Here is a 20,032-nt window from a genome sequence, read left to right as displayed (position 1 = left end):
AATTGGTAGCTACCTAGCAACATGCTAGGGCACCCGCTATTGTAGGATCTTCTGAGGGGTCTGGGAGTTCAAGGGTCCGAGAGTTTATTGCTTTGAGTCCCCCAGAGTTCACAGGGACAGATCAGAGGGAGGACCCGCAGGATTTAATAGATCAGCTTCACAGGATCATTCGGGTTATGCATGCCACAGAGAAAGAGGTAGTTGAGCTAGTAGCTTTTCGACTCCGAGATATAGCCATCCTTTGGTATGAGGGATGGGAGAGGTCCAGGGGACGTGATGCACCTCCACCTATTTGGGACAATTTTTCGGATGCCTTCCTTGACCAGTACTTACCGCGGGAGATCTGACAGGATCGAGTCGATCAGTTTCTAGCCCTCAAGCAGGGCAATATGAGTGTTCGAGAGTATAGTCTCCTCATTGGCCCGATATGCAACATCTATAGTTGCTACTATGCCGGACAGGATCTATAGGTTTATAGTAGGGTTAGCCCCTGAGTTGATCGAGGCATGTGCCACCGCTGCACTGCAGGATAGTATGGATATCTCCAGATTCAAGCATTTACCCAGAATATAGAAAGAGGTAGGCGTCGGCAGGAGGGTACGGAGAGGACCGAGTCAGGGCAGCATAAGAGGATGAGATTTTCCAGGTCTCAGGAGCAGTCTTAGGGTAGTTATAGGCCTCCGCCATCTCAGTTACAGGGTTACAGGTATGACCGTTGTACTCAGTCAGGACCAGGTGAGAGCTCAGGGGCGTTGGGTTTGCAGCAACAACGAGGTTCAGGGCAGACATGGTCATTTCTGCCACGGTGTGACATCTGTGGTAGAGGACACTTGGGACAATGCCGAGCCGGTTATGAAGCTTGTTATACATGTGGACGTCCGGGGCATATGATGCGAGATTGCCCAAATAGAGATTCTGGGGATATGGCACAACCAGTGAATTCAACAACAAGATCATCTATGTCTGTGCATCCTTCAGGGCATGAGTCTCAGTATTCGGCAGGTAGAGGTCGAGGTAGAGGTAGAGGTTCCAGTTCAGGTAGTAACCAGAATCGTAACTATGCTTTATCGGGTTGACAAGACCAAGAGTCTTCACCAGGCGTTATGACAGGTATGTTGACCATTTTCTTTCACGATGCTTATGCCTTGATAGACACAGGATCTACTTTATCTTGTATTACCCCATTTGTCACGGGGAAGTTTGGTATAGTGCCTGAAATACTAAGTGATCCTTTTGCGGTATATACACCGGTCGGAGAATCGATTATTGCTAGACGGGTTTACAAAGGTTGTACGGTGACAGTTTGTGGTCGTCAGACCTCAGCTGACATAGTTGAGCTTGAGATGTTGGATTTTGATGCTATCATGGGCATGGACTGGTTGGCAGCTTGCTATGCCATTATTGATTGTCAAGAAAAGACAACTAGATTTCATTTTTCGGGTGAGCCAGTCCTTGAATGGGTAGGTAATACAGTGACACCCAGAGGTAGGTTCATTTCCTATCTAAAGGCGAGGAAAATGATCATAAAAGGGTGCATTTATCATATTGTGCGAGTTAGAGATATAGATGTTGAGATACCTACACTCCAGTCTATTCCAGTAGTAAAAGAGTACGCAGATGTATTTCCAAATGAACTTCCAGGTGTTCCTCCAGAGCGAGAGATTGATTTTGGCATCGATTTGCTTCTGGGAACTCAACCAATATCCATCCCTCCGTATAGAATGGCACCTGCCGAATTAAAGGAGTTAAAGGAGCAGTTAAAATATTTGCTGGAGAGAGGTTTTATCAGGCCCAATATATCACCTTGGGGTGCACTTGTACTGTTCGTACAGAAGAAAGACGGATCGCTGAGGATGTGTATCGATTATAGGCAGCTGAACAAGGTAACTATTAAGAATAAGTATCCACTTCCAAGGATAGATGACTTGTTTTATCAGTTGTAGGGAGCTAGATGCTTTTTAAAGATAGATTTGAGGTTGGGGTACCACCAGGTCAGAGTTCGGGAGAAAGATATTCCTAAGATAGCTTTCAGGACTCGATATGTCCACTTTGAGTTCCTTGTCATGTTCTTCGGGTTGACGAACGCACTTTCCGTATTTATGGACTTGATGAATAGCCTATTCTAGCCATTTTTAGATAAGTCCGTGATAGTATTTATTGATGATATTTTGGTTTATTCACGTTTAGAGGATGAGCATGCGGACCACCTATGAGCAATACCCCAAACCCTCCGTGATAGTAAATTGTATGTTAAGTTTTCTAAATGTGAGTTATGGTTGAAGTTTTTAGCATTCTTGGGACACATTGTATCCGATGGCGGTATAAAGGTAGACACTCAGAAGATTGAGGCTGTGAAATCTTGGCCTACACCTACCACTCCGACATTGGTTCGTAGCTTTCTAGGTTTAGCAGGATACTACCGAAGGTTCGTAGAGGGTTTTTCTTCCCTTTCGGCACCATTAACGAAGTTGACGCAGAAAGCAACTAAGTTTCAGTGGATGAAGGCTTGCGAGCAGAGTTTCCAGGAGCTTAAGTACAGGTTGACCTCAGCGCCAGTTCAAGCACTTCCAGAGGGTCCAAATGGTTATGCCATATATTGTGATGCCTCAGGTGTCAGCTTAGGATGTGTCCTGATGCAACATGGGAAAGTAATTACGTATGCTTCAAGGCAGTTAAGGACGCACAAGCGGAATTATTCGACCCACGACCTCGAATTAGCTGCAGTTGTCCATGCACTTAAGACATGGCGTCATTATTTATATGGCATTCATGTTGATGTATTTACAGATAATAAAAGCCTGCAATATACCTTCAAGCAGAAAGAATTAAATTTACGACAGGGGCGATGGCTTGAGTTATTGAAAGATTACGATGTTAACATTCTCTACCATCCAGGCAAAGCTAATGTGGTAGCAGGGGCCTTAAGTCGCCGATCTATGGGTAGCTTAGCACATGTAGAGGCCTAAAAAAGAAAATTAACTAGAGAGATTCATCAATTGGATTGTTTGGGGGTTCAATTAGTAGACTCTGGTGATAGTGGAGTTGTACTCCAAAATACTGCAAAATCATCGCTCATAGCTGAAGTAAAGAAGAGGCAATACGAGGATCCAGAGTTGGTCGAGTTGAGAGAGCGAGTTCCACAGCAGAAGAAGCCATTGTTAGAGATCAAGAGAGATGGAGTTCTCAGATATAGGGGTCGTTTGTGTGTTCCATATGTAGTAGGGCTAAGAGACAGGATTATGTCAGAGGCACATTAGTCGTGGTACTCCATTCATCCTGGGTCAACGAAGATGTACCTTGACATTAAGGATGTGTACTGGTGGAACGATATGAAGAAGAATATTGCTGAGTTTATCGCTCAGTGTCCTAGTTGCCAGCAAGTGAAGGTAGAGCACCAGAAGCCCGGAGGGCTAATGCAGACTATAAAGGTCCCGACGTAGAAATGGAAGGCGATAAACATGGACTTTATCACGGGTTTGCCTCGTTCTCATCGTAAATTTGATTCCATATGGGTGATAGTCGATAGGCTCACGAAATAAGCTTTCCTACCGGTCAGATCTACATATACAGCAAAAGACAATGCAAGATTATATATTAAGAAGATAGTACGGCTACACAGAGCACCGGTATCTATTATATCTGACCGTGGGGCCTAGTTTACAGCACATTTTTGGAGGTCATTTCAGAGTGGTCTAGGGACTCAGGTGAATCACAGCACAACTTTTCATCTACAGACTGATGGACAAGTCGAGCGCACAATTCAGACGCTTGAGGATATGTTACGAGCATGTATATTGGATTTTAAAAGTAGTTGGGATGAACATTTCCTCTTATCGAGTTTGCATATAGTAACAATTACCACTCCAGTATCTAGATGGCTCCGTACGAGGCTTTGTATGGGCGTAAGTGCAGATCTCCTATAGGGCGGTTTGATGTTGGAGAATCTGGATTACATGGGCCAGACCTAGTTCAGTAGGCCATAGAAACATAAAGCTTATCCGGGAGCGACTGTTGACAGCCCAGCATCGTCAGAAGTCATATTCTGATGTGTGACAACGAGACTTAGAGTTCAGGGTTAATGACTGGGTATTCTTAAAGGTGTCGCCTATGAAAGGCGTGATGAGGTTTGGCAAAAAAGTCAAGCTTAGCCCACGGTATATTGGGCCTTATAGGATTATTCAGAGAGTGGACAAAGTAGCTTATGATTTAGAATTGCCGTCGGAATTGGAGTCTGTCCATCCGGTTTTTCACGTATCTATATTACGGAAGTGCATTGGCGATCCTACCCGGGTGGTGCCCACGGATGATGTACTCCAAAATAAATTTTTACCAAAGTCTCTAAGAATAAACATTCGAGGATGAATGTTTCTAAGGGGGGAAGAATGTTACATCTCGCGTCTTCATACGATAAAGTTTCGTCGCAAGTTAATCGATGTATGTTCGGAAATGAGGTTATTTTGGGCTTATAAGCATTATGCTATTTCAAACACGTGATGATTAAATTCGTGAAAGAGAGAGGGTGAGGAAATAGAAGAAAATGAGTTTCGTTGAAGTTTGGCAATTTCGAATAACATACGGTCCAAGCTATAATACCCCGTATTTATGGACTAGTGCAATACAAAGTACCATATGACCATGATAGTATGATGTATAAAGTGTATTAAAAATGAGTAGTATTTTAAGTAATTTGAGATAATTCTTAATTATGTGGGTAATTGGTCAACTATTGGTTTAACAGGAGATTAACCATGTAATTAAGGGTTTATTTATAATTGTAGGTGGGGACAAAGCCCCCCCCCCCCCCCCCCGTGGTAGCAAGTGGAGAAATGTCTAATGACTATTGACTTAGGCTACTAAATTAGAAAGACACATGGACAATACACTTAGTCATCAAAAACGTAGAAGGAATGTCTCTGTTACTATCTTTACAATTATGTTCTATTGATATCAAAAATTAATTTTTGGAGGAGATTTTGGAAGTTCATATTAGCAACAGCATGAACTTCATGTAAAGATGAAGTTTACATCATGAGACTTCATGTTACAATAGCAACGGCAGTTCTTAGATTTGTAAAGAAATTCATATGAAATTTGCATTGCGTAATAACAACGGGATTTTTCCCTACTCCAGGTATGTTAAGGCTAAGACCTTTCTTTATTTTGGCATGATCTCGTAATTACATGAGTTTGATAACAAGGCATAAAGAGATATTCATATTCCGGAATTTATGTACATTTTCCTAGTCTCATAAGTTACAGTATTCTCCCTTATCGGGACTTTTTATTCCATTGAGTATTGTCTTCTTCCAGTCAAGAGAGAATAGGTTCTATATATACTTATTTATGGACTCTACCTAGCTCGCAGATTCAACAGCTAGTTGCATGTAAAGAGGTTATTTGTGGGGACTGAGTCTGCATTACTCTTAGTTGAAGTTGGATATTATAATCACTGTTTAAGAATTGCAGGTCCTTCTATTAAGTGACAAAAGTGCAAATATTCTTTGGTATGCATAATAGCCTATGCTTCTTTTGTTTTCAACTAGCAGCATGGAGTTTAAAAATAAATCAAGTGTTGCTTGGTTACGTTATTCTATTTCATTATCTCAAGGCAAAGTATTAACACGCTTTTGACCCTAAAATAGGTTTCCCGTTTCTTGTTCATTTAGATATACAGTATTACAGTATTTTCATTACCATTGAGCTATAATTGATGGGCAGGCCCCTATTGGACAACCTCTGATCAGATGGTAAGTTATATACTGAGCCTACTATCGCTGAGCGCCTATGAGCAAGCCCAGTTGGTCGAGATATAGATCCTAGTCTGACCGAGCGCCTATGAGCGAGCCTACTACGATGGAGTAGTTATATATATATATATATATATATATATATATATATATATATATATATATATATATATATATATATATATATACCGAGCCTTGTAAGGCCGGGCATTTATTTTACTTATTATATTGAGAGAGTTGAGTCACTATCAGAAGGTAAGTATACCTCCAGATCATCTTTGACTCCCAGTTACTTTCAGTTATTATATTATCAGTTCAGTTGCTGCTTTTAGTTATTTTATCGCCTTGCATACTCAGTACATTATTTCGTATTGACGTCCCATTTTCTGGGGATGCTGCATTTCATGCGTGTAGGTTCAGACAGACAGACGGGTAGACCTCCTCAGTAGGTGTTGCACGAGTTCAGCTTTATTGGTAAGTTCCACGTCCTTCGGAGTTGCCGGGTCTAGAGGTTTTGTATACATCTTGTGTATATATGTATATAGGCTATGGGTAGGTCAGAGCCCTGTTCCGATCACAGTATATCCATCAGTAGAGGCTTGTAGACATAACCTGTCAGTTAGTGCAGTATGTTCGTCTTGTAGGCCTTGTATATATATATTTTGTTTGTTTATCAGTTGTAGTAGATAGGACGGCCTTGCCGGCCTAGCTTCATATCGATGTTTTGTCAGCGTTAGTTTCCATTTAGTTTTATATTTTGCTTCGCAAATTGTCTTGCGATGTGGCCCATGACCAAAGTATGACATTATATGTTCAGAGTCCCTTAATCGCAAGTTGGTATGCAAGGATAGGTGAGGCACCGGGTGCCTGTCTCCCCCCTCCCCCCCAGGTTCGGGGCGTGACAAAAGTCTACCATACCGATTAGGAATAGATCAACTCTAGTCTCATAACCACTGATAGTGACTAAACACGACCGATAAACACGGCCTACAATAATAGAATCTCCCACAGGCGTGGACACATATACAGGAGCACTCAAGGAATCACGAGTTATATCTAAATATGGAGCAAAGTAAGATGACACATTCGAATAAGTGGAACCCGGATCAAATAAAACTGAAGCATCCCTATGACAGACCGGAACAATACCTATTATGATAGAATCCAATTAAACAACCTCTGTCCTACCCGGAAAAGCATAAAAAACAAGCATGGCCTCCCTCTCTAGGGCGACCTTTACCCGCCTGACCCACACCCCTAGCTGGCGGTGCAGGTGGAGTTGCAACTGTAGCAGCAACCATGGCCTCTGAACCCTATGGACCTTGGGGAAACCGTGGAACCTGTGGAGTCTATGGAGGTTCACCCCTTCTAAGACTAAGGAAGTCCCTCACAATATGCCTGCTATCACCACACCCGAAACAAGCTCTCTGGGACGTGGCTGCTAAAACTAACTCTAGCCTGGTTGGCTAGATTGACCGCTAAAGGCACCCCATGCATGAGGTGAACTAGAAAGTGGTTATGCATAATGGGTGACCTGAGCCTTGGGATAGTAGGGGCACGATGATTAGTTGGAAGTGCTGAATAAACTGGTCGACCCATATAACCTCTTCCATGATGAGCTCAAACTGATGAGCGGGCACCACTAAATACTCTAGAATGTTGAGGCCTCTTGGCCTCTATGTCCTTCCTTTCCTCTCCCCGCATACACTCCATCCTCCAAGTGATCTCTACAAACTAGTGATATGGAGTATCTGTCACCAAATGCTGAGCCATACTAAATCTAAGACAATAACCAAGCCCCTCGATGAATCCACGCACTCGATCTCTGACTATAAAAACCAAAGCATCTGCATGTCTGGACAACTCACTGAATCTGATGGCATACTCAGATACTGACATAGTCCCCTGACATAAGTGCTCAAACTTTGTGCACCATGCATCCTAGAGTGTGTGGGGAACAAACTCCCTCAAGAACATATTTGAAAACTAAGCCCAATTGAGCGGGGATGGATAATCTGGGCTACCTTCCTTGTAAGCTTGCCACCACCCAGATACTGCTCCTGACAGCTAAAATAGAGTAAAGGAAACTCCGCTGTCACGACCCAGCCTAGGGCCACGACGGATAACCGACACTAAGTGTCGATCAACACTAAACCTACTAATAAAATACTAATCATGAATATAAATTGGTAAACTAAACAAACATAAGCATAGTTGATAAGAACTGTACAATCTAGAAAGTCGTCAAGGCTAACACAAGTTAACATATATAAATATACTAACTGCACAGGTGCATAACTACAGGCCTTTAGAAGTGCTTAACTTACAGATAGTGGATAGAATAGGGACCCACCATACCCAAACTAGTTGATTGTATGCATACCAAAAGATAAGTAACTTCGGGAGTAAGCGGAGTGACTACAACAGTTGGCGGATGGCCTACTAATGTGGCTCGAGCGCTAATCTATTTGTACCTATGCGACATGAAATGCAACGCCTAGGAAAGGACATGAGTATGATACATACAAAGTATATAGGGTGGAACCCATATGTAAAGCATACTAAAGTATGACTATAAGCTGGAAATCTGAATATAAGCTAAAAGCTAAACAAGAGTCTGAACTAGGAACTGATTTTGAACTGAATCGAAGTTTATGTTGAAACTAAACTACTATCCGAACTGGTACTTATCTGGTGTTATGGGCTATATCCCCCCAATCAGGTAACTGTACATCTGAACTAGCCTTGTGTATAGCCGTGCAATGTAAACTATAGCTATATACTCATATATAACATACTTGACTTTCGTTATGGGCTATATTCCCCGAGCAGGTAAATATATAATCAATAGGCTCGGATGGCGATATGGGCTATCTCCCTCAACATATAATCATTGGGTCTCACTGGAGTTGTGGGCTATATCCCCCCATCTTAATCAATGTAAGCATGTATGAGGCATAACACATTTAGCATCATCATATGGACTCAAGATATCATGAAGGAAACCATAAACAAAATCACAAATGTAATATGACGCTCTTTATACATAAGTTGGATTGAGGAGCCTATACGTATTGTAGGGAGAAACTATGTACATGATATGCTAAGGCTAATTAACTCATTAGGATCCCTCTAGAGTAAATATTTAACCAAGGAACTCAAAATTTGTCCAACTCTTCGAATTTCCAAATATTTCAGCAGAGTTTCCCCTAAAACCGGATGATTCCAAAAAGATAAAGCAAGCACCACAATATACACGAGAATGGATACCTGGACAAGATGATAATATCAAACTAAAGGAGATCCATATATCCCATAATAGTGTCAAATGATCAATAAAATAGAATTATGAACCTAATGTCGGCTCATAATGTGTAACTTGTGACATGAAAGTCTAAATATGATTTAGGAATAATCTAAGAATTAAAACATTATAATTAAGCTTATATAATCATAAATTAAGCTATTAGGATCATATTAGGTCTAGGTATACATAAAAACATCAAAGGAGCAGAACAAATGGAAGTCCGGATGGCATAGGCCAAATGGGCGACTCGCCCTTTTTGTTTTTGTTGTGTTTTGAAGTACCAACTTAAACTAGTTTCTTTAATACATCACATATGGAATTGAATAATATAAAACGATACAATACAAGCTGAAATTTCCCTTGAAAAACTCTAAAAATATCAAGAAGAAAGGATCGAACATAGCTAAACCAAATCATGCCGAAAATGAAATGAAAACCCTACATACCTCTTGTATTTTTGCTTCCAAGCCTTGTTCCCTTTGATCAACACCATTCCTTATGCTTTTATATCTAATATAAAGAGGTTACAACGTTTCTTATCCATTAAGATCTTTCCAAAACTCGACTTATAAGGAGAATGGAGGACAATAAAGTCTTACCTATGTCATAAGGATCGCGTTGACGTGTTCGCCTCTTGATTTTGAGTTGCGTATGATAGACTTGCTTCAAAACCCTAAGGATATGTTCAAAGTGTCTAGAGAGAGTTTTAGGTCTGATTTGGGTCAAATACAAGGCTTGAAGACGAAGATCACAACTTTATATAGCAAGATAAATCTCAACCAACCTTGTGGGTCCCAAAGGGGGTTGCTTGCACAGTCTCGTAAAAATATGAATATCTCTATATTCTGACATCGTATCGACAAGTGGTTTAATGAAGTGGAAACAATACTCGTAGATATTCAATTTGCTGGGTGGATCACCCCCTAATTCTAAGTATATTGGTAAAAAATATCAGTGACTTTAGACGCGAATTTCAGTATAATTTATGAATGTAACTTGTGATGAGTTTCGTCCCCTATCATTTTACAAATCTCTTGAGCCTAGTCTCTCCCCAAATGTACGGGTTATAATATTCCTAACCTTCCGTCTTTCGACGAAACTTCAATTCGTTTAGCTTCTAAACCTTCCAACCCTCTTGGTACTTGCAGTTCATGGTCTTAAATATTTGTAACCTCCAAGGTAACATGATTAACTTACTTTATGTACTTTCAAAGATGATATCATTTTTGAGCTTACATCAATTGGCTTACGACATACTTTTACGTAACAAACCATGGGGTGTAACATCCACTCACTCCACAATGCCCATGGTGCGGAGAATACAGTGGCACTTGTCCAAACATCCGTGCACATCCTAAGTAATTACGCTACCGAAAGTAGCAGGGTCATACTTCTTCAACCTCGTAAGTCTCCTCTACTACTCATATGCCCCTGACCTGACCTCGGGATAAACCGAAATAATGGGTTGTGCTGGCACAACTCCTGGAATCTGATTTACCTGGACCTGCTACTCTAGGGTACGAGCCGTGGGAGCTTGAGCTCCTCCCCTAGCTTGAGATGTAGCTGGTAGAACGGGGATCAATCTCGCCTGAGCTAAAGTGCTGAACATACTTAGAAAATGTGCTAAAGTCTCCCGGAGTCTAGGGGTAGCAATAGGCACCTCAGGTGCCTGTCCCCCAACCGGAGCTACTGGTGGCTCCTCCGTCGCTGCTCGGGAAGGTGCTCTAGTAGCAGCACGTGCCCCTTCTCGGCCTCTACCTCGGCCCCGGTCTCTCGCGGCTTTATCAAGGGGCGCATGTGTTTGATTATCTGATCCAGCAGTGCATGTCCTCACCATCTATGAGAGAATAGAAAGACAAAGGCTTAGAATTCGAAATCAACAAATCCGCACGATAAGGAATCAAAGAAGTGGAATTTTCCTAATAGTTTTGTAGCCTCTCCAAGATAAGTACAAACGTCTCTGTATTGATCTGCAAGACTCTACTAAACTTGCTTATGACTCGTACCACCTATGAAGCTAGAGCTCTTATACCAACTTGTCACGACTCCAAAATTCCACCTTAGGTAGTCATGATGGCACCTAGTCTTTAAGACTAGGTAAGCCAAACACACATGAAAATCTAGCAGAAATAATGACTAAGATATTAAATTAAGCTGATAAATGACATAATAACCACAACTGAATAACAATAGTACAGAGTCATAAGATCTAAAGAAGTACACTAGTGAACTCTGAATACAATATTGTTTTGTTATGAAGATTAATACTAGAAAAGACAAGAGCAGAAGGGAACTCTGAGGTCTGCGAGCATCAAGCAGGTATACCTTGAAGTCTCTGAAATATCTGGGTTAATTCACTGACGTTTAATTACATCACAATGGTACCCAGTAAGTATCAAGCCTAACAGCGGTACATTGATGACGAGGCCAGGTCATGACACCTACTACATATATAAATCCTGAACATAATATCAACATAATCTAATAACGGAAAGTGAAGAAACAAATGAAAACAAACAAAATGATGATATAAGGCTAACAATGGAAATTAAGGCAATAACGGACAACAAAGAATGAACATATGATAAGAACAACAGGTGATGAAATGCAATTAAAATACAAGTTAAACAAATGATGGAAAGATAATAACCGTTCAACAATACAAGCCTTTTTCAGTAAAGAATGTATAATAAGAATCACAACCGAGGTACCACACCTCATATTCACTTTTCACAAATCACAATCATAGTTTTCCTTATATCGTCGTATGAGCCTTGCACTTATTTTAAAAATATTTTTTTTGAAACAACTACACGTGTTTTAACCCCCTTATCTCAATGTGTAGCTTCAAGTAATCCCCTTACTAGCAACATACGTATAAATACAACCTTATCTCGTCTCATGCGCATCAGCACATGTCCTTATACCACCACATGCGCATCAATATCACAATACAATAATCAACTCGCACCTCACGTGCCTATATGCCACAGCATTTCAAAAATCAACAATACAAATGTTACCAAAACACATAGCCCACGACTCAACCACAATATGTACAAGAATCTTAATAATAACAATATGAATGAGAAATAACTCAACAGGGAAAGGTTTTCCAATAACCAACAATTCCAACCACACACGTGTTAATAACTCTCGACAACTACTACTTCAATAACTCAACAATAATGGTACTTCCATGAAATGACATCTTCAAATTCTAATGTGTAACATAAGCTTAAAAATAAAAGAGATAACATGAAATAGCAACTATGACCAAATGCATTAGAATAGCTAAACAGAAAGAATAGAATGTAATAACCACTACAAATAAATGCATATGGAGGAAACCTTGACAATTAAAATTAGAACATGTGATAACTACTTCAATTAAAGCATCAAGAATAAACTTGACAACGAAAGGTAGAACAAATGATATCAACTTCAATTAAATGCTTATAAGTAACCTAAGAGTTCAAACCAGTAGATTGTTCACATATATGCCCGTGTACGCACTCGTCACCTTATGTACACGTCTTTCACATAATTCAAATAGTACAATCAAACCCAAACCTAAGGGGTAGCCCCCCCCCCCAACAAAGTTAGGAAAGATACTTACCTCAACTAGGCCAAATCAACATTTAAAAAATATCTTTTCCCTTAAATGTTTCCTCGTCATGGCTCGAATCTAACCAAAATCGACTTAATATCATCAAACAATGCAAGATAAACCAATTACGAATAACAAAGCTATGATATTTACAGCATTCCCCAAAAGTCAACCACGAACCCTCCAGGTCAAAACCCAAGTCCAAGGGTAGATATTGACTACCCATAACCCCACGAGTCCATATATGTGTTTTGTTTTCAAATCCGAGTCTAATTCGACTCTCAAATCTCAAATTTTATTTTTCAAAACATAGAAAAGAATCCCCAAAATTTGTCTTAGATTCTCATGAATTTGATGTTATATCTCATATATAATCATGTAATATAATTGTAAACTGATCAAAATCACTTGACCAATGATTGTATGTGAAAATCCCCTCTCCAAATCGCCTCATACCAATTCTAGGGTTCTAAAATGAGAGAAATGAGATCAAATCTTGTCTTCCTAACCCTTTTGTTCAGGTGCGGAAGTCACAATTGCGAACCCTCGCAATTGAAAAAAAGGACTCGCAATTGTGGCACGTGACAGACTTGAGGAATGTCACAAATGTGACATTGACTTCGCATTTGCGAAGTTTGCTCCACTCACAAATGCGACCACATGATCGCAATTGCGAACTTACCCAGTCCCAGCCTTGCTTCACAATTGTGAGTGAGGCATCACAATTGTGATACTTACCCTGTACCGTTCACTTCATAATTGAGACACTCAAGCTTGCAATTACGATAACTGGAGCACCAATATACCAACAACCCAAAAATGAGTTTCAATCCAATCTGAAACATGTCTGAAGCTCACTTGAGCCCTTGGGATCCAAACCAAACATCCACATAAGTCTAAAAATATCATATGAATGCGCTCGTGCAATCAAAACACCAAAATAAAATGTAGAACCACGAATGGGACCTCAAAACATATGAAATTCAAAAGAAAACTCAAGAACCTCTAGACTCGCAGGCAAGCGTCTGAATCCTATCAAATAAACCCCGAATGATACCAAATTTTTCAATAAAGTTTCAAATAGCAAAACGGACGTATTCCAAGTCCCAAATCAAAATTCCAAACCCAATAGGCATAGAGTCAACCTATGGTTAAACTTAGGGAAACTTCTAAACCTCAAATTGATAACTTTCGGCAAAACAAGTCAAATCATCATAGGGACCTCTGAATTTAATTCCAAGCATATGCCCAAGTCCAAAATTATAATATAAACCTATCAGATCCATCAAAACTATTCCAGGGTCGTTTCCACAAAAGTCAATATTCGGTTAGCATTTCCAATATAAGCTTCTAAACTAAGAATTAAAGGGTCCAAATCAATCCAAAACCTTTCCGGAATGAAACTAACCAAGCTCGCAAGTCATAAAACCACAAATACATATATGGGAAGCTTCAAAAGGGGAAACAAGGCTCAAATACACAAAACGAACGGTCGGATCATTACATTTTTGCAATTGCATGGTTTTGTCCACATGTATGTGTATGCAAAAGAAGACAACGGTCCGCAAATATGTGTGGAAGATGGTATTAGAAGGTCCGTATATGCGGAGATATGTTCGCATCTGCGAGTCCATATATGCAGAGCCTCTGGGTGCAGAAGTGAAGATTGGTAGGCAGGCTTGGGATTTTTCACAGAAATGGGGTTTGGATCACACATGCAGGGTTGTAGAAGCGGAGGGGAACTCCGCATGTATGAGAGGTCGGGAATTAAGTGATCTCACAAAAGAGAGGTGTTGATTACAGAAGCAGTGTCGCAAAAGAGACCTTGGGCTCGCAGGTGCGAGAATCACTGGGCAGAGAGTATAATTCAACTGTTTGAGTTATTTTCATTATATTGAGATTGGGAGCTCATAATGGGGAGATCTTTGAGGTGATTTTCAACACCTGGATTGGGTTAAGTATTTTTTTACTTGGATTGAATTTTATTTTATGATTCCATCTTTGATTTTGGTTTTTAGTTGATGAAATATAAGGGAGAAATTGGGGTTTTTGTAAGAAACTTTTGGAAAGTGAATTATTGAGATTTATAGCGTTATTTGGAGTCGGTTTTGGATGAAACTTGTATATTTAGACTCGTATAAGAATGGGTGTCCAGGATTTGTGAAGTTTTTTGGGTTCTAGGAGGCGGGCCTAGGTTAACTTTTGGGTTGACTTTGTATATTTCATAAAAAATTTAATCTTTATCATTTGGATTCGATTTCTATGGCTTTTTTTGACACTATTGAGTTGTATTTGGCTAGATTCGGCTTGTATGGAGGTTGATTTGAGAGGAAAAGTATTTTGGGAGATTTAGATACTATTGGTTAGAGGCTAGATTTTGCTATATGTTTAAGGTATTGGGGGTGGTATATATATATGGTGGTAGGCGTATTTGCATTTACCAAGTTTACATCATGACCAGGGTAGAATTGGATTGTACTCCTTATTCTATCTACGTGCTCATTTGTTTCATGATTTATTCTACTTATGTGACTATGTTTGCTCTCTTATTCATGCTAGGAATCATGCCTAGGCTAGTGATTTATTATAAAGGCATGGGAACTTAATCTTGAGGTTAAATTACTTAATTGTCTATACACACATAGAAATTTCATGAGCATATATCCGTAACATATATTAAGTTCTTGTGTACCTTTTATCAATAATTCTTTAGTATATACATGAATTTAAATAATGGATAAGTGATTTGGACTGAGGATTTGGCATGAAGGGTAAGTGTGCAGATGATATATAGTTATGTTACATTGGACATGTTGTACGGATATTGATTTAAGTGGGATGCTACTATGCCTCTCTTTGCGCTTGGATTTTCATCCATCCCTCCAGTACATGTATTGTATACCGGGTCATTACATGGATTTTGTATCATGTTATATTGATACATGGATTATGTATCGAGGTACATGGATCTAGTATCGGTTACTGAGCATGCATTCATATAATTGACTCATTTAGAAGTATCCATTTAACTCTTAATTATTATGTAACATCCTTATATGCTAGTTGGGAGTCCCGACTCCATTCATCGAGCATGCTTAATACTTTTTAACGGTTTATATCTATGACTCTAGTTATTCATGATATTACTTGCTAGTTTAGTTCTTAATTCAATTTTTACTATTTTGTGGTAAGTATTCGGAAGCTTGTAGGCTCACTACTACTTCTTCGAGGTTAGACTTGATACATACAGGGTACCGACTATGATGTACTTATACTATGCTTCTGCACATCTTTTTATGCAGATCCTCAGGTGGGTCCTAGCAGAGCTTCCTGATTTTGCTAGGAGTTTTCACGGAGACTTTGGGTGAATTGCACTTCATGGAGCTATTTCACAGTTCTCGAGTCCCAGTTTCTTTTATTATTTTTGTCTATTTGTATTTTAGATAGCTTGGCATGTATCCAGACTTGATTTCATTCTCGTAGTTTGCTCGTGTACTTGTGTCACCTAGTCTTGGGGGTGTACTGTGTTGGCCGTGTTAAGGCCGTGCTTGGGTTTTTTCATATACTATTACTGTTTTGAGATTATTTCTGTTTGCTATTATTATATATATCCATTTAATAATAAAACAAACTTTATTTGTTGATTATAAGTTGGCTTGCTTAGAAAGTTTGACTAGGCGGCATCACGGCCTTTAGGTGGTATTTTGGATCGTAAAAAGTTGGTATCGGAGCTCTATGTTATGTAGGTCTCACGATTCACGAGAAGGTCTAGTAGAGTCTTGTGGATTAGTATGGAGACGACTTATCCGGAGTTTAAAACCTTGCCTTTCTATTCTCTCGTAGATGGTGAGAACATGTTCATCGGGAGCAGTTGGGCAAGCACTAGCCCCTCAGGCTAGGGCAGTGAGAGGCCTTTGTTGAGTAAGAGGTAGGGCCCGTGCTACAGTTACAGCCCCTGCTAGGGCAGCCACTCTAGAGCCACCAATTGCTCCGGTGTAGGAGAAGGTGTTTGATCAGGGTGAGCCAGTTGGACCAGCTCCGGTCTCGGAGGGGTTTATTGCTACCCCTGTACTTCTGGATGCTCTGGATCGTTTGGTTGGCCTTGTGTTGAGTCTAGAAAAGAACGGACTACTTCCTATGGCACCGGCTACTTCTCAGGCTAGGGGAGGGGCACAGACTCTTGCTACTCACTCTCCTGAGTAGGTTGTTGTTGTTTATCAGATACCAGGAGTAGTACCGGTTAGGGGACATCATCCTGCAATTTTGTTAGGCCGGTAGTGGAGGCTGCTATGTTCGAGGAGAAGAATAAAAGGTTTGATTGGTTTAGAAATATGGGTCATCTACGTTATGATGGTGTTCCTTTGGCAGATGCACAATATTTCTTACATGGTTGTGAAGATTCTACAAAATCTTGTTATGGTGGACTCCAATGGGGTCGCATTCACTACTTTCAGCTTCAGGGGCCAGCCAAGAGGTGGTGGCAGTCATATGAGTGTAGCAGACCAGCAGGGTCACTTTCGCTCACTTGGAGTCAGTTCTCACATATATTCTTAGAGAAGTTCCTTCCACTCACTAAGAGGGAGGAGATGTGTGGTCAGTTCAAGCACCTTTAGTAGGGTCGCATATATGTGATGTAGTATGAGACCAGATTCATAGAGTTACCCCATCGTGCAGCTTTTCTAATCCCTACCGAGGTTCAGAAGATGAGGAGATTCATGGATGGGATGAATTTTGGTATTAAGATTTCTATGGCTAAGGAGGCGGAGATTAGTACTACATTTCTTTAGGTTATGTACGTAGAGAATAGTATTGAGTGCATTCGGGGTCAAGGTAGGGAGGCTATGGTGGCAAGGGTAAAGAAGCCCCTATATTCTGGCGGTTTCAGTGGTACCTGGTCTAAAGGTAGGGATCATTCTAGGAGTGGCCATCCTATTAAGCTAGTTCTTTCAGCTTATCAGCCCACTCGTGGTGCTCGAGTTCGGTCTTCATTCAGTGCATTAACAACACAAAGTTCCTACTGAGCTTCTTCAGCTCAGGGTTCTTCTAGTGGGTACTCAGGTTATCAGAGGCAGCCTCAGGTTCAACATATATTCTCTACTCAAGGTTTTTTTGAGTTTGGAAAGGTAGGGCATATCAAGGGGGATTTCCCCAGATGTTGTATGGGTATCACACAACTAGGTTCTTAGGCAGTGATTCCAGTTGCAATTGTTGCACTACCAGCCCCACCAGCTAGAGGTGGAGATCAGGCAGTCAGGGGTCATCCTATAGGCGGAGGCCAATCAGGTAGAGGTCAGGCCCGCTAATGCATTTTTGGGTAGGCTCGAGGCGGAGGCCTCTGATGCGGTCATTAAATGTATTATTTTGGCCTATCACATGGATGCATCAGTTCTATGTGATCCTAGTTCTACATGTTACTATGTGTCATCGTACTTAGAATCGCATTTGGATTTTCCATGTAGTTCTCTTGATATTCATGTTCGTGTATCTATACATGTTGGTGACTCTATTGTGGTGCATAATGTATATCAGTCTATTGTGGTTACCTTTGCCGGCTTTGAGACCAATGTTGATCTTTTTTTGCTTAGTATGGAGGATTTTAATATGATCATGGGTATGGATTGGTTATCTCCATATCATGTTATTCTTGATTATCAGGCTAAAGTCGTGACATTGGCTATCCCAGTTTTGCCAAGGTGGGAATGGAAAGGTTCTCTTGGGTATACTTCTAGTATGGTTGTTTCATTTCTAAAGGCTCAGCGAATGGTTAAGAAAGGGTGTCTGGAGTACTTAGCCTCTGTGAGGGATGTTAGTGTTGATACTCCAACCGTCAAGTTAGTTCATGTAGTGAGAGAGTTTCTAGACATGTTTTAGTAGACCTACCGGGTATGCCACCCGATAGGGAAATTGATTTTGATATTGATTTGGTGATGGACACTCAGCCCATATCTATTCCACCGTATCGCATAACTCCAACAAAGTTGAAGGAATTGAAGGAACAATTGGAAGAGTTGTTGGATAAGGTGTTCATCAGGCCTAGTGCTTCACCTTGGGGTGTGCCGGTGTTGTTTGTTAAGGAGAAGGATGGGTCTATGAGAATGTGTATTGACTATCAAAAATTGAACAAGGTGACAATCAATAACAAGTATCCATTGCCACGTATTGATAATTTGTTTGGCTAGCTTCATGGCGCTAGGGTGTTCTCAAACATTGATTTGAAACTGGGGAATCACCAGTTAAAGATAAGGGCTTCGAACATTCCCAAGACGGCTTTCAAGACTCGTTACGGACATTATGAGTTTCTTGTGATGTCTTTTTGCTTGACTAATACCTCAGTAGCCTTCATACATTTGATGAACAATGTGTTCCAGCCTTATTTGGATTTTTTCATCATTGTATTCATTGATGATATCTTGGTGTATTCCCATAGTGCAGAGGAGCAAGAGCAACATTTGAGGACTGTGCTATAGATTTTGAGGGAGAAGAAGCTATATGCTAAGTTCTCCAAATGTGAGTTCTAGCTGCATTCAGTGGCATTCTTTGGAAAAGTGGTATCTATTGATGGGATCAAGGTGGATCTGAAAAAGATTGAAGCATTTCAGAGTTGGCCCAGTCTTTCTACCGCTACTAAGACCATGATTTTCTTAGGCTTGTATGGGTATTATCTCCACTTATTGGAGGGGTTTTCATCTATTTCAGCCCCATTGACTCAATTGACGTAGAAGGGCACTCCATTCTGGTGGTCAGACTAGTGTGAGGAGAGCTTTCAGAAGCTCAAGCCGGCATTGACTGCAACTTTAATTTTTGTACTGCCCTCAGGATCGGGGTCGTACACAATCTATTGTGATACTTTGAGGGTTGGTCTTAGTTATGTATTAATGCAGAACGGTAGGGTGATTGCCTATGCATCGCGCCAACTTAAGCCCCATGAGAAGAACTATCTGGTGCACGATTTGGAGTTAGCTGTTATTGTACACGCGCTCAAAAATTTGGAGGCATTAGTTATAATGCATGTCTTGTGAAGTGTATACATATCATCAGAGTCTCTGATCATGCCCAACTATGCCTTGTAAAAAGGACTAAGCGGTCGCTGCAAATATAACCCGGTTCAAGTCCGGAGTCGAATCCCACAGGGAACTAACCTATTTACTACAACTTTAAATAATGCTAATGATAAGCTCAGACAACTTCCGGATGCAAGAGTTTTATGAATAATTAGTGAAATTTATTTAGCTAAGGAAAAATGACAATACAATTAGCAATAATCATGACTAAAATTGAATTCAAGGGTAAAGGGATCTAGGGCTACTGATTTCTTGGATTGGCGGATTAATTCTTAACTCTTTAGCTATAATCTCGCTGTAGTACTCT

At 40.4% G+C, this 20,032-nt stretch overlaps 2 protein-coding genes across 2 annotated transcripts; both read left to right on the top strand.

The window, feature by feature from the left end:
- The first annotated feature begins 923 nt into the window (after positions 1-923).
- Positions 924-3,257, top strand: LOC138901489 (uncharacterized). The gene is made up of 5 exons (XM_070189259.1): positions 924-1,002; positions 1,303-1,883; positions 2,283-2,387; positions 2,478-2,895; positions 3,025-3,257. Exons 1-5 carry the CDS (start codon positions 924-926, stop codon positions 3,255-3,257), a joined length of 1,416 nt encoding a protein of 471 aa, XP_070045360.1.
- Positions 3,258-18,037: 14,780 nt separating this feature from the next.
- Positions 18,038-18,535, top strand: LOC138901488 (uncharacterized). Its single transcript, XM_070189257.1, has one exon. The coding sequence runs from the start codon at positions 18,038-18,040 to the stop codon at positions 18,533-18,535; it is 498 nt and encodes a 165-aa protein (XP_070045358.1).
- The last annotated feature ends 1,497 nt before the right edge of the window (positions 18,536-20,032 follow it).

Source organism: Nicotiana tomentosiformis, chromosome 11 (genome assembly GCF_000390325.3).
Source record: "Nicotiana tomentosiformis chromosome 11, ASM39032v3, whole genome shotgun sequence".
Classification (NCBI taxonomy): Eukaryota; Viridiplantae; Streptophyta; class Magnoliopsida; order Solanales; family Solanaceae; genus Nicotiana; species Nicotiana tomentosiformis.
The sequence above is the reverse complement of the archived record's forward strand: the minus strand, read 5'-3'. Positions and strand labels throughout refer to the sequence as shown.

What these genes read in the sequence shown, in the direction of transcription:
- LOC138901489 (XM_070189259.1), top strand. Translation starts at nt 924, where the DNA reads ATGGCACAACCAGTGAATTCAACAACAAGATCATCTATGTCTGTGCAT. An exon ending in TGAGTCTCAGTATTCGGCAG is followed by an intron (nt 1,003 to 1,302) that starts GTAGAGGTCGAG and finishes GTACGGTGACAG; the next exon opens with TTTGTGGTCGTCAGACCTCA. An exon ending in CACCTACCACTCCGACATTG is followed by an intron (nt 2,388 to 2,477) that starts GTTCGTAGCTTT and finishes AAGTTGACGCAG; the next exon opens with AAAGCAACTAAGTTTCAGTG.
- LOC138901488 (XM_070189257.1), top strand. Translation starts at nt 18,038, where the DNA reads ATGGATGCATCAGTTCTATGTGATCCTAGTTCTACATGTTACTATGTG.